The sequence below is a fragment of the Carassius auratus genome, chromosome 1 (genome assembly GCF_003368295.1).
Source record: "Carassius auratus strain Wakin chromosome 1, ASM336829v1, whole genome shotgun sequence".
NCBI lineage: Eukaryota > Metazoa > Chordata > Actinopteri > Cypriniformes > Cyprinidae > Carassius > Carassius auratus.
Genome location: NC_039243.1, coordinates 25,302,755 through 25,318,083, shown reverse-complemented (window position 1 = coordinate 25,318,083; position 15,329 = coordinate 25,302,755). Strand labels below are relative to the sequence as shown.

The following is a 15,329-nucleotide window of genomic DNA, read 5'->3' as shown; positions in this document are numbered from 1 at the left end:
ATTTCATTACTTAGAGAGGTTTTCCTTGTCGGTTTCTTCGCAGGTGGTGTCTTCGTGATCGAGCGTTTGGACTACGAAACAGCCCATGAGTATTATCTAACAGTGGAGGCTACAGATGGAGGCACGCCGCCGCTGAGCGACATGGCCACAGTGAACATCAACCTGACGGATGTAAACGACAACAGCCCCGTCTTCAGCCAAGACATTTACTCTGCTGTGATCAGCGAAGACGCAGAACTGGGAAAGACCGTGCTCACTGTGAGTCATCCGGCTTCTCTTTCTCAAGCCCTGCTCAGCTCTCTGGGTTACATCATCTCCTATTTCAACACAAAGCAAAGAACACACACACTAAACAAGCACAGTCCAATGTCAAACTAAAGCTCAGCGACCCACAGCAATCTGCAATCTTCTATCTCGCTCACACTCTGCTCATTTATTAGAGATGTTCATGTCTTATCATGCTGAATATAAACTGTCAGTGTGAAAGCAAGGCTTTGATACCCAGCTCTTTTTCACTTGCATGCCTTCTGATTTCCCACGAGGGTCTCAGCCAATAGTTACTGACTCGCGAGGCAAGAAGGACGAAAGGCGGAGGGTGTTGCATACCTGAGTCCGTGGCAATCTTTATCTTAACCAGGTGTGTGTTTCTCTGTGTGTGAAGGTCATGGCTGACGATGCAGATGGTCCATCCAGTAATCAGGTGCGCTTCTCCATCATTGATGGCAATCAAGGCAGTCCTTTCACCATCGACCCTATTAGAGGAGAGGTCAAGGTGGCCCGCCAGCTTGACAGAGAGAAGGTACAAAACACTCAGGTGTCTCAGTAGCAGGTGCATTGGTAGTCTATTGCTGAAACCTAATGGCATTTTGTTTTGTTTGTTTTTTTAGACTTCAGGTTACACGCTGACTGTGTTGGCCTCTGACAACGGAAGCCCGGCTCGATCCAGCAGCTCTACAGTCAACATAGACGTCTCGGACATAAACGATAACTCGCCTCTCTTCTCTCAGGCCAACTACAGCATCATTATACAGGTCTGAGTCCTCAGAGACGATTCAGTGTTTTCACTGTCAATAATCCAATGCCTGTTGATTCGAAGGAATTTAGGGTCATTAGACACCAGTCAGATGCATTTCAAAACATGCTTAAGCTTAAGCTTTAAAATCTTTAGCTTTTTAGTTCATTAAATTAGTTTAGTTTGCAAAACTGAAAATAAAATTGAAATAAAATTAGCAAAAAAAGCACACACAATTAGCAAAACTTAAAGTAAAGTGAAAACTGAAGATTTAAAAATGTAAGCTAATTCGAAATATCAGTACAGACCCTAATAGTATATAAATAATTCAAAAATAACACATAAACAGTGTAAAAAATAAATATAAAAAGGTTAAAGAAAAATTTACATAATTTACTAATCAACTATCTTGACCAAAAACTGCATAAAAACAACATTAAGCAATAACATTATAGTCTACTTATCATGATGCAAACAAATACCAATAGATAAATGTCTTAGTAAAAGGGAAATAATGACTGTTTCACGCTGAAATCCATCATTATGGAAGCATTACGAAAACTGTTTCCATTTGGCTTTTGAAACATTGCTCTAAGGAAAACTCATTATTAGTCACTGGATATGCCTGTGCTTGCTGGCACTAAAATATAATCATAGCTTCTCAGTTTTTGTTGTAAAATGCGTAACATGCCAAATTTGCCTTAAGCTGTTAAAAAAAGTGTGAATTTTGTAGGTCTAAATTAACCTTTGATGTGTTCTGCATATGTTGTATAGGAGAACCAGCCAGTCGGTACCAGTGTTCTCCAGCTCGCCGTGTCTGACCGTGATGCCTCCCACAATGGACCTCCTTTCACATTTTCTATCATCAGTGGGAACGAGGGCGAAGCCTTCCGAATCAGTCCTCAGGGCGCGCTGGTCTCCACATCAACTCTGAGCCGCCAGACTCAAGAGTTGTACCTCCTACAGGCCCAGGTGAGACCTCAGTCTCTCCCTCTGATTCTCCGTAGGAGCTTTGTTTCATTTTCACTGGAGGTATGAAGGGATAGATGATCAGTGGAGCTGAGGTGAAGCATTGCTTGCTCAGTATGGGCCTGGCATGTACAATAGATTGTGAAGGAGCAGCCGTGAAAACCTTAGCAGAAGAGAGGAACTGTAAGAAAATGATTACAGCAGTCTCTTTCCCAGTCTCCTCTTCTTTTAGGTGTGCAATTTCCTTTATTCAGGAGAAGGTCATTCTATGGGTCTCTTTTCCATTTTGATAAGGTGGTTCTCTAAATGCATGTTATTTTGAGTTTTCATCAATGAAATACATTTATTTTGTAGTGAATTTCTTATTGATGCATTTAGAACAAAAAAAAAGTTATAGGCTGTTCACTGCTAAACTTTTCTGTATTTTGTTAGGGCTACAAATGACTCCCGTTTTCTAGAATAACTCAGGGAAATCAACAGGGTTAGTGAAATGGGAGGCAAAGTGATTGGTAAGAGAGGAAGGAACTGAGTGAGTAAACAACATGAGCCAGTCTCAAACTTGTGCAGTTGTCTATTGCTACAAGAGTAAATCCAGGCTCAAGTGCTCCCTCTACTGACTGTGACTGGCACTTATCATCAGCCTTTCCATACAACACGTGCAAAGACATTCTGCTCTTAACACTCCATTACACTTCAGCTGACTTGATAATGTGGCACCATATGTTAGACATATGTAATAATCTGTTGTTTTATTTAACAACATTTATGATGCTTGCTGTTCTGTGCTGTAAAGTGAGATATATCAAAAGAGGTGTGAAAAATAGACTCCTTTTTCAAATTCTTCCCTCTGTGAATACTAGTGCTTGCTAAGGCAAACATCATTATTAATATTGTTTAAAATTAGCTATGAGGATTTGACGTCCAAACCCCAAATAATCATAAACTAATGATTTCTAATTGTTCTGAATCCTAAATCTCTTGTCTCTCTCCTTTGCTCTAGGTAACAGACAGCGGTCGCCCACCATTGGTCTCCACTGCGTTTGTGAGTGTACGTTTGATCGAGGAGAGCATCTACCCTCCTGTCATTCTTCCCCTGGACATCTTTATCACCACAGCAACAGACGAATATTCCGGTAGGGTCCTGGGTAAAATCCACGCCACCGATCAGGATGTTTACGACACTCTAACCTACAGCCTCGCACCCGATAGTTCCTCCGCCTCTGAAAACTCTGGCCTCTTCTCCGTCTCCCCTGCTGATGGGAAACTAGTGGCCCGTGGGAATCTGGATGCCGGTCAATACGTCCTTAACATCACGGTGACAGATGGTCGCTTTACCGCAGCTGCCCGAGTCAGTATTCACGTACGGCAGGCAACAGCACAAGCTCTCGATAACTCCATCTCTGTGCGTTTCTCTGCTATAGCGCCGGAAGAATTTATCGGAGATTATTGGCGTAACTTTTTGCGGGCTTTGCGGAATATCGCCGGAGTCAGACGCGGAGACGTGCAGTTAGTCAGCTTGCAACCTGCTGCTGATGCCTCCGGTGACCTGGAAGTACTTCTAGCTTTAGAAAGGTCAGGAAGTCCATTCCAGCCACAGGAAGTGGTGTACAGGAAGCTGAATGCCTCAGTTGGGGTAATCGAAGAGATGACTGGAGTCCGTATTGTACGAGTTGTAAAGAAACTCTGTGCCGGTTTGGACTGTCCTCTTAGTTACTGCCAAGAGACGGTTTCCTTGGAGACGGGAGCAGTGTCGGCCTACAGCACGGCCAGGATTAGTTTTGTTACGCCACGTCACATGCGAACATCCAAATGTCTCTGTGAAGGTAACTCGAATATACAACTACAAAATATTCCATAAGTTTCACTTCCAGTCTAGAGTGATTTTAACCCTTCATGTGTCCCTATAGGAGCTGAGTGTCCTGTCCTGAGCACACTCTGTGAGGGAAGCCCCTGTCCTGATGGCATGGAGTGTGTAGAAGACCCCATACACACCAAATTCAAATGCATCTGTCCTGAGGGAAAACAGGAAGAGTGCTCAGGTATGAACCCGCATCTGTGATGCAATGCACAAAAAATATATTAGATTAGGTGAACGGGCCGTGTATAATAATCAGGTTTATTTTAGCATTGTATTTGGAATTAGATAACTTTCTAAATGGTTTTTTATTAACATTTTTATTTTTATTTGAAGGTTTTTGTTGTGTATTTTGTCATATTTACAGGTTATTGTTTTAAATACTTCAGTTTTTATTAAGTTTTCGTATTTTTAGATTTTGCTATTTTAGTCCTGTGACCAATGTTTTGTGTATTCAGAGCCAGGGAGCAATAGACTTTCATAATAATAATAAAAAACCTGCATCAATGCGTGATAAAATAATTATTGACATCATTAAATTAATGCATTAACGTGGTAATAACGTGTTAACTTGCCCATCCCTAATATATATATATATATAGATATATATATAGATATATATATATATAAACACACTAACATTTTGTGCATGAAGTAGACATTTAGTATTTCTGTATTAAAAACATATTTTCGGCTGTGGACATTATCATAGCATCACTTATAATTAGTTTTGATTTGCTCTCTGTGTTGTAGAGCGTCAGTCCTTAACATTCAGCGGAAATGGATACGCACGGTACAGGCTGATGGAGAACGAGAATAAGGAAGAAATGAAGCTGTCCCTCAGACTGAGAACGTTCTCCACCCATGCCACGGTCATGTACGCCAAAGGCACAGACTACAGCATTCTGGAGGTGAGTGTGTGCTCTTAACCCCCTCAATCCCTCCAAAAAAAAAGAAGAGAAAACAGAGTTATTCTGGAGCTGGGAGAAGAGAGGGGAGCTCTTTCTCATGCATTCCAATTTGGTGAGGGAAAACCACACAACTGACAGAAAGAGCAAAGGAGTCTGGGACTGAAATGCAAGCAGTGTCATCTCCCTGCTGTAACATTATAATTATAATAATCTGTTTCTGCTTATCCCTGAACCATCATTCCTCATTTCATCTGTTAAAACAATTTAACTACCGGAATTTAACTCCTACAATATCACACCTGAAGTACTTCACAGAGTCATATTTTGGGCTGTTTATAAATAACTAATAAACTGTCTACTTAGACAATAACTTTTATAGGCACACATTTGGCCATCATAAGCTTGATTTCAGTCCAAATAAAAGGTGATGACATAAAATATGCCTGTGATGCCCAAAATGTGCAAAAAATGTAAAAACATTGCATGTGCTTTAATGGCCTTGGTAGACAATTTTAGGTGGCTTACTAGGTTTTGAGAGACACCCATTAATATATTTGTTCATACAACATGCAACTTAAAGGACAGCTGCACATGAGCTGATTTATTTTATTTTATAAATATAGTTATGTTTTAAGAATTATGAGTTTTATTTTTAAGAAATTGTATAATAATATTTAAATAATTATTTTAAATACTTTGACTGTCAATTGGGAAGATGGATTTGACTTGAAATACTAAATATTTGAATCGACTCCAGATGTTTGAGATTTGAATCTAGGGTCAGTATGAAAGACAAGACTGCGTGTGTTTGTTTCAGATTGTGAACGGCCGCCTGCAGTACAAGTTCGACTGTGGCAGTGGTCCTGGTGTGGTGTCCGTGCACAGTACCCAGGTCAATGATGGAGAGTGGCACACTGTCTCTCTCGAGGTAGATGGCAACTACGCTAGACTGGTCCTAGATCAGGTCCACGCCGCGTCTGGCACTGCTCCGGGAACTCTGCGCACACTCAACCTGGACACCAGCATGTACTTTGGAGGTCATGCACGGCCAGCGAGCGGCTCTGGAAGACTTGTGGTAAATGGGCTGCGGGGTTGTCTGGAGGAGATCGTGTTTAACGGGAGAGAGCTGCCTCTGTCTGAGGTTCGAGGGGTTCACTCCGTCCTAGAGGAGCTGGTCGAGGCGACTCCTGGATGCAGCTTGCCTCCTCCAGTCCAGGGTTGCTACAGTAACCCCTGCACTAACGGAGGCACATGTTCACCGCTGCCTAATGGAGGTATGCATGGTGTTTTTACAGAATTTTGTCATTGTAGTTTATTTATATATAGGACTGACTGATGTGCTGTGCTTTATTGTGTGTTGTAGGCTATTTCTGTAAGTGCACCGCTGCGTTCATGGGCACTCACTGTGAAGTCACGATCAGCCCCTGTGCCTCCAACCCCTGCCTCTATGGAGGCACATGTATCCCACGAGGAGGAAACTTCTACTGCCAGTGCAGAGGACAGTACTCTGGGCAACGGTGAGAACAGATTTCCTTAATTGAACTACATTAATATGCATGATCTGACTCAAACTTAAAAAAAAAATACTTCAGAAATCCATGCGGCATTCTCAGTAATTCCCAGTAAATTGGAAATGTAATCAGAAGCTTTGGAAGATTATGTGATTGATAATCAGATTTAATCCAGTAAGATTCTCTTTGAGATATTTCTTCTGCAATTAAAAACTATCCAAACACAGTTTGTCTTATTTAAAGTTTTTCTGAAGTTGTGTGTTTGTGAAGTTTCTGAATGACATTTTGGCTCTTTGTAATTTTCCATCAGGTGTCAGCTGGGTCCATACTGCACAGATAACCCGTGTAAGAACAGCGGCAAGTGCATCGATAGCCTGGATGGTCCCGTGTGTGAGTGTGAACCAGGTTTCCAAGGAGACAGGTACATCTTTTGACCCGTCTTAATAAACCTGTGAGACTCAATCAAATGGGCATCATGAAGAGCTTTTTTACGAGAGGCTACTTCGACTGAGATGTACCTAGATGAGGGTTTTTTTAAATGAAAGATTTCTATTCAGCAGTGATGCATTCAATTGTAATTAAAATATATCCATCTCAAATAAATGCTGTTCTTTTGAACTTTCTGTTAATTGAAAAATCCTGAAAAAAAAATAATTACAATTTCCTAAGAATGTTAAGCAGCAATGTCATCGATATTGATAATTATAAATATATAATAAATAAATATATATATATATATATATATATATATATATATATATATATATATATATATATATATATATTTAAAGTTTCTTGAGCACCAAATCAGCATGTTAGAATGATTTATGAGGTGTTATGGGCTGCTGAAACTTTTGCAGTAAATTCAATTAATCACATTTTACAAAAAAAAAAGAAAACACTTATTTCAAATTGTCATAATGAAATAATGCATAATATTACTGTTTCTACTCAATTTATGGTCAAGTAAATGCAACCTTTGCAAGCGAAAGAGACTTCTTTCAAATAACATGAAAAAGCTTCAAACTTTTGAATGATAGTGTAAGGTTGAGTCTGCAGCTCTGTAATTACAGTACATGTTTATGTGTGTGTGTGTGTGTGTGTGTGAGTTTAGGTGCCTCACTGATGTAGATGAGTGTCTGAAGAACCCTTGTGCCAATGGTCACTGCCAGAACACGTACGGCTCCTTCAGCTGTAACTGCTCCGTGGGCTACAGCGGGCGGTATTGTGAATTTCCTCCCAGCCAACTTGTCTCCACCACTTGGAACATCGGCCTGGAGGAAGTAATCGGAATCGTCGTCTTCGTTGCCAGCATCTTTTTTATCGTCGTACTGTTCATTGTGGTTCGCAAGCGCATTTGCCGGCGCTCAAAATCCAAATCTGACGATGACGACAAGTTCGGCGTGAGCACAGGAGCCCCGCACGCCTTCCTCCAGCGGCCGTACTTCGACTCCAAACTCAACAAGAACATCTACTCTGACATCCCACCGCAGGTCCCTGTACGGCCCATCTCCTACACTCCCAGCATTCCAAGCGATTCCCGCAACAATCTGGACCGCAACTCATTTGAGGGCTCAGCCATACCAGAGCACCCAGAATTCAGCACGTTCAACCCTGATTCGGTGCACGGGCACAGGAAGACAGTGGCTGTCTGTAGTGTAGCACCCAACCTGCCTCCCCCCCCACCCTCCAACTCAGTGTCCGATAGCGACTCCATACAGAAGCCCAGCTGGGATTACGACTATGATGGTATGTACAGAGTCCCATCTGCAATCCAGGTCTCCTGCGTCTGACTTTTAAGACCGTATATTTAATGGGCTCTGTGGGTGAGTGAAAGTTTGTGACTGTTTTCTTCCCCTCACAGCTAAAGTGGTGGACTTGGACCCGTGTCTTAATAAGAAGCCGGTGGAGGACAGTGCCTGTCACCCTTACAACACCAGAGGCAGCATGTCTGAGGTCCACTCTCTCAGCTCCTTCCAGTCCGAGTCATGTGACGACAATGGTACGTATGGAACAGAATGCATTTGCTTTTACTCATCCTATAAATGACTCAAAGATCATAACCAGACAGATATACTTGTCAGACATTCTTGTGCTTTTTTTATTATTTCAGAATTATTTATACTGTATGTTTCTCTGTAAACCAAATAAAAAAAATATATATTATGGAAAGAATACAGCTTATTTAGTAGACAAAAAAGGCTATATTTGGAATGGAACCACCTAGTGTACTGCATTCTGTGATACACACAGACAGTAGACAACAAATGCTGTCTATATTGATAAAAAATAATAAATGCGAAGAAATAGATAAAAAGAAGAAAACATCAAACAGGAGTGCTGCATTAGTGTGGACAGTTTCGGCCACAACTGCAAACAAAAAATATGTAACAGATATATATACTCTATATACAGTATATTCAAATAATGTTTTATTAAAGATCAAGAACAGCACATTCAGATAATCACTTAAATTATTACAATAGTAAATATATATATACAGCCAGTTCACCTCTGTCCCACTACAGTTTTCTGGCATCCCTCCTCCACCCCTACTCCTCATTCCTATCTATTCATATCCCAGCTTGGGCATATGGGGAGTTCTCTGGGTTCAAGCTAAATTCCGAGCTCAGAGCCCTCCCCTCAGACAGCACTCCAAATATGCATACTTTTTGCTCAATCAGATTATATATAAGTCTTAACTCGTGAAATATATTTAGATGTATAAGAACCGTTGTTTTTATGTCACTTTTTACAGTCAAGGATGTTAACATAAGACATTAGAGTTGAGTTTTTTTCTTAAGTTAAAGTGATGTTCAGTTATCATCTCAGATAAAAACAGTATCTGATATTATTTATTTTCATTTAGCATACTACATACTACTGCACAGACTACATCGTGTGGAATACTCTATTCCAAACATAGTCTAAATGTCTTGCATGCTCTTTTTCAGTTGACGGACCCCTATATAAGTTATTGTGTTTCCATAAGGGTTTTTTTTTTCTGATCTGCTAACTCTGTTTTTATTTTACTGATGTTACTAAGTGTAAAGGGTGTTATGTTTTTGGGTCATGTGTTATGTCATTTCTCTCTCTCTTCCTTATCGCTGCACTGGGGCTTCAGCACCCATTTGGATCAAATCTCACCACAGACACAGAGCAAGGTTTTAAATAGAGGCCTGCTCGTAAGTGAACACTCGCCCACGGTGGAAGGAAGCGATCACTAAAGGCCCTGTGAAATTCTCAATGCATAAAAAGAAGGAAGCATGTCTTCCCTCTAAGCCCCGTCGTCTTTTTCTTTTGCCTTTGCTGAGAGCAGCTTCTCATAAGTTTTTAATCAGCTCAAGCCAACATCTGAGAATGACCTATATAGTATCTTTATTAATTCTCTGTGTGAAATTCATATTTTGGATCTCTTCTCTTCCTTTTTTTCCTTTTCCTTTCTTTGTGTCTCTTAATGAAGCCAATGGATGGTTGAAGACATCAGTTCAGAGTGTAAAAGCAGGGTATGAGAAGTACACATGATGGGTCTCCAGCACATGCAGCACAACATTTCTGTTGATCCTGATTACTGTATCTGAGATCCCTTTCACATGACTTGTGGCAGCGTTCCCCAGTGCGACAGAACAAACTGTCCAGCTATAGTAAACCCCCGGCGCTGTTGCGGTCAGGTCAAAACCTGTAAGAGTGCTTAAATTACAGCTTCAGTTTTGAACCATTTGCTGCTGACCTTTTGAAGCAAAAGGTTACTGGACAGTTTGTAGGATGACATTATTATTGAGGCATATAAACAAGATTAAAGAGAATCGGGTCCGGTGTGAATCTAGTTAAAGGTGTGTATAACATCACTCACACGATATACCGTATTTTCCGGACTATAAGTCGCACTTTTTTTCAAAGTTTGGCTGGTCCTGCAACTTATAGTCAGGTGCGACTTATTTATCAAAATTAATTTGACATGAACCGAGAGAAATGAACCAAGAGAAAACATTACCGTCTACAGCCACGAGAGGGCGCTCTATACTGCTCAGTGCTCCTGTAGTCTACACTGAAAACATACAGCGCCCTCTCGAGGCTGGAGACGGTAATGTTTTCTCTTGGTTCTTGGTTCTAAATAAATGCGATTTATAGTCCGGTGCGACTTATATATGTTTTTTTCCTCATCATGATGTATTTTTGGACTGATGAGACTTATACTCAGGTGCGACTTATAGTCCGAGAAATACAGTAATCCACATGTTAGTTATTGGCCGAACAACAACAAATGATGCTTGTGTTGAGGAATGCATTGAAACTAGTGATCCCTCAGGATGACAGGGTTTATTTACATTTTATTTATATCATTTGTTTATATATTTTGAATATTTGTTTCATTTTAGTAAAAAAAAAAAAAAAGTAATTTATATTAGTTTTTAAGTAACACATTCCTATTTAGCATTATTATTTCATGTTCGTTTTAGTATTTATATATTTATTATTAGTAGTAGTATTATAAATTATAAAATTATTTTTTTAATTACAAAAAAAATAATACAATCAGTTTCCTAAATGAAGTGTATTTAAGAATATTTTAAGTATATTTAAGCCTTGCCACTATAACCATCAGAAAAACAATAACTGTCCAAATTCAAAAATCTACTTTTCAAACCTTGTCTCAAACTCTATTGCTGTGCTACATTCCACTGTTTTTGAATGCAAGAGCACATCATGTCTAATCCTGCTATTCAGTTTTTCAAATATCCTGACATAAGCCATGTGTAAGGAACTACAGTCACCTAACCATTGACTCTTGACCCTCATTTGACCTTTTCAACCCCTGACCTTGACCTAACTACTCCCGTACTGAACCTCTGAACACTAATGCATTACTTTAAATGGATTTTCCGTATTTTCTTATGGCCATGTATCCGCATATTCCTCAGCTTCTGTAGTTTTTCTCCATCTGCTGGATTTGGTTCAGGGCTAGAGAGTGTCTTTGTTCTCTTTTATCTTTGAGAATGTTCCTGATCCTTCCTTCCATCTCTCTGTGAATGTGTGTAATCATGAGCACAGCGTCAGCGTCACTCCCACCGTCCTCCACCAGAGCTCAACCTAGACATGTGCCTTACCGACACAACCCAACCCCCTGCCATTAACCCATCCGTCAGATCACACCCTTGTCAGAAACCAAAACCCCATAAAACCTGTTATTATCTGTTGTTCTTATGGTGCCAGTAAATCAATTCCAATCCATCAGTTTTGTCAGATGTCAGAATGCAATGTCTCATCGTGAGAAACGCTGTTGTCGGTTTCTTCTCCCTCTTATAATCTTGACTTCAACTGTTTCTTTCCTGTCATGTTAACTTGAAAAATTAATGTTAGATTTCTCTCATCTGCCTTTCTTACAAGCCTCCCTAGTGACAGTTATCCACCTTGTCAGCTCTGTTGTTGACTCGGTGGAGAAAGAAGGTATTCTTTTGCTGCTTCATTGCTGATTATCTGTGTCTTTAGTGTTTGCTGGGTAATTATTAGGTCTGCAAAATGCCATTTTCTTCACCCATATCACATCTAGAAAGACAAAGAAATTAAAAATGACATATCAAATAAAATAAAAATTCGATCAAATGCCTCATTAGCCAATCAGGTGCTTCATTTGATTTCAGTGGCACATGATCGTTCAGCTAATGTGAGATGGAAAATTGCAGTCTTACCAAGAGTGATTTCAAATGTTTCTGTGCAAGCAAATGGCATGAAGATCGTCTCATAACTTTTTGGCTCTTACATTTGTATCCATCTTGTTCTGCACTCTTTCTTTTCAGAGTGTTCTCCTATTATTTGACATTTTTTCTCTTTCTCTCTTTTCTATGCAATTCTGTATGCTTTTTATCTAAAGAGTCATTCTCGGCTCATGAACACAAGAACCCAAGAGGTGATTTATTTTTATTTTGTACAGTTTGTCTGATGCCTTTCCATTTGATTGCATTTTGGCTTGGTTACCCCTTCATTATAACAAAACTCTGCATGTCCTCAAAATCTGTGACAAAAAGAGTGTCAAATCAACTCACTTCTTTTGGTAGCATTAGAAATAAGTGCATATTGTGCACTTTTTTTGTCACAGCTTTTTGTCACAAAAAGTTTTTTGTTGTCCCATTTAAACTTTGTATTGTCTCCCTGGAATTCCCTCAAACTACTCAATAATCATAACCTTAAAACACCCTCCCTAATAATATAACGTCATCTTGTCTTGAATGTATTGTCATACTTTGTAAATCTACAAACAGTAGACACATTCTGAGTTACTGTTTATTACATGTGTGATGTGTATTTGTGTGCACTCTGAATGATCTGCATTGTGTTGGTGTGATACTGACATTGCATGAGGTTTGAAATGACCTGGCTGGTGTTAACTGTGTGGTTTAAGAAGGGTAGAAGTCCATTCAACTTCAGTTAGTGCACAGAAGAAATGATCAACATTGCATTTTCATTTTCTTGTCAGTAATACATCAGTGCATGTTATTGTAAATAAGAAAGTCTTCATAATGTCAGTTAACCTTAGTCTAATAAAAGTTGTCAAATATAGCAAATAATGAGAGAAGCGTTATAAGAAGGGATTCTGGCTGCCAACATTTCAATAAAACATTTCAATAATTTCATGCTGAACTTCTAATTTCTATATTGCATTAATGTTAATCATAGCGGGTTATCAATGCCATTTTTTTTATTACTAAAATGGACCTCTCTGAAGCTGAATTGACATTGACCCCAGCCCTTCTTATTTTTGTATACCCCAACATTTTGTACGCCCCAACTTTTTTTTTTTTTTTGTCACTGTGGTGCTCACTGTTATTTTTGTCCGACAGGCTATCATTGGGACACATCTGACTGGATGCCAAGTGTTCAGCTTCCTGGAATCCAGGAGTTTCCTCTGTATGAAGTAGTGAAGGCCCAACCCACCATCTACAGTGACCCTGCCCTGTTGGACACGGACTACTATCCCGGCGGATACGACATTGAAAGTGACTTCCCTCCTCCACCCGATGACTTTCCTTCCCATGATGACTTGCCCCCTGCTCCACCCGTGCCGGAGTATGGGGATCGCTACGACACATTGCAGCCCACCACACGAGCGCTAAACAGCGCCCCCTCTAGTCCTGGAGGATCTGGAGTACGCCAGCGCCCACCCATACCCCAACTCTACAGCCTCACCCAGTTCCTACCCCACCACCATTACTCATCAGACACCGAACCTCAGACCAACCCCACCAGCACCATCACATCATCCTCCACCGGAGGATACCGGCACAGAGGCTTCCCGCTGGGCTATGGCCGCGACTTCGATCTCCCCGTTGCCGATAACATGTCGCTCTCGCTGTACACATCCACAGCGTCCTGCTCGGACATGTCCGCCTGCTGCGAGGAGTCGGAAGTGATGATCAGCGATTATGAGAGCGGTGGAGAGGAGGAGGGAGCGCAGTTTCAGAGGCTCATCATACCGCCGCTGGACTCTCAACAGCAGCAGCAGCAAACTGAAGTCTGACACTGGATCCAGAATATCAAAAGTGCCTAAATGAAACCCTGCTCCAGGAGACTAACTGTGTGTTCAAACCATAACCACACCACACACACGGTACACAAACGTAGTCTTACACTTAAAGTAAATGCCAAACATCCAAACGCACACACTGTATACATCTGTATCTCACTCAAGAGCGGTTTTGAAAAGATGTGCTTAAACATGAGTTCTCTCCAGTGGCTCGTGTGGGCTGTTATTAATATTATAATTATTTAACAGTATTGGGGAGAACATTAGACTTGGCTGTGCCATTAAATAGTATGTTGATCATCATGCACAAGATCATACTGAGATGTACAATTTACACAAAAAATATAACTGATAGATTGTTCTGGATAATGGGAGAAAAGCATAATTTGAAGGTGATATCTGTATTTGTATAGATATAACCATGCAAACAGATTTTTTATACAAATCCTCATTCATTTGTAATGTAAATTTTAATGTACAGTTTTGATTTCAAGGTTTTACTAGGTCTTTGTAGCTATTTTTTGCTTTTTTTCAGAAAAGAAAGACAGAAAAAAGTAGTATACCAACTCAAATGGTGTGTCATTATCAGCCTTACTGTATGTCTATTCAAAAGCAGAGAAAAGAGCAGAAAATAATAATAATAAAAAAATAATAATGTCAAGGAAGTGAATGTGTGATTATCACAACACGCAATCAATTCTGAAAGGATGTCTGCATATTCTTGTGATGTGTTATGTTTTCTTTTCTTTCTTTTTTTTTGTTGATTGTAAATTGTGACTTTGGAACATCTTTATTTTTGACCATGAAAATGGGACCCAATATATTTATAGTGCGAGATTATTCACAGACATGTGACTTTTTCAGGGTCTGTGTGTGTGTGTGAGCAATGCTATGGTCTTGATTCATGATTTTTATTAAATACTGCCACTAGCTTAACTGCTTTACTACTGGCAATAAATTATTCTCTAAAATGGGTATTTGTCTTGCTTCCGTTAATTTCCTTTTCATAACCACAAAGACAATTAGGCAGAACAATGAAGATATTCAACTTGAAATACTTCACTTTTATAAAGGGGCCGATCAATGCTTGAATGTGTTGATCTGTGATCAGAGTAAATGCTGTGTTGATAGCAGTTAAATGCATTATTCCTGTCTGAAAGTGAAAGCAACCATCTGAAACAACAGATACAAACAGTCTGAATGTTCTTTAGGGACCCAGCTTTGATCATGGTTTACTAAAATTTTAACAGCTCCATGATGATATTGTCCTACAAAGTGTGTTAGTCGCACATATTGTCTAGGCACATTTCCCAAAAAAATTATTTACCACAAGTAAAAAAGGCTTTGCAAATGGTAAAGGGAAATCAAAGCTCAATATTTTTTTTGTAATCATATACAGGTGCATCTTAGATTAGAGTGTCGTGGAAAAGTTCATTTCAGTAATTCAACTTAAATTGTGAAACTTGTGTATTAAATTCAGTGCACACAGACTGAAGTAGTTTAAGTCTTTGGTTCTTTTAATTGTGATGATTTTGGCTCACATTTAACA

At 39.8% G+C, this 15,329-nt stretch overlaps 1 protein-coding gene across 1 annotated transcript in view; it reads left to right on the top strand.

Annotated features, from left to right (window-relative positions):
• LOC113105601 (protocadherin Fat 1-like) overlaps positions 1-14,755 on the top strand; it is a 90,145-nt gene extending 75,390 nt beyond the window's left edge. The window contains 13 exon segments of the mRNA XM_026266770.1: positions 44-258; positions 662-799; positions 888-1,031; positions 1,787-1,984; positions 2,982-3,804; positions 3,889-4,020; positions 4,590-4,747; positions 5,565-6,021; positions 6,111-6,264; positions 6,569-6,679; positions 7,373-8,007; positions 8,123-8,260; positions 13,098-14,755. Coding sequence (XP_026122555.1) covers positions 44-258; positions 662-799; positions 888-1,031; positions 1,787-1,984; positions 2,982-3,804; positions 3,889-4,020; positions 4,590-4,747; positions 5,565-6,021; positions 6,111-6,264; positions 6,569-6,679; positions 7,373-8,007; positions 8,123-8,260; positions 13,098-13,774 — 3,980 coding nt within the window. The 3' untranslated portion in view covers positions 13,775-14,755.
• Positions 14,756-15,329: the final 574 nt, after the last annotated feature.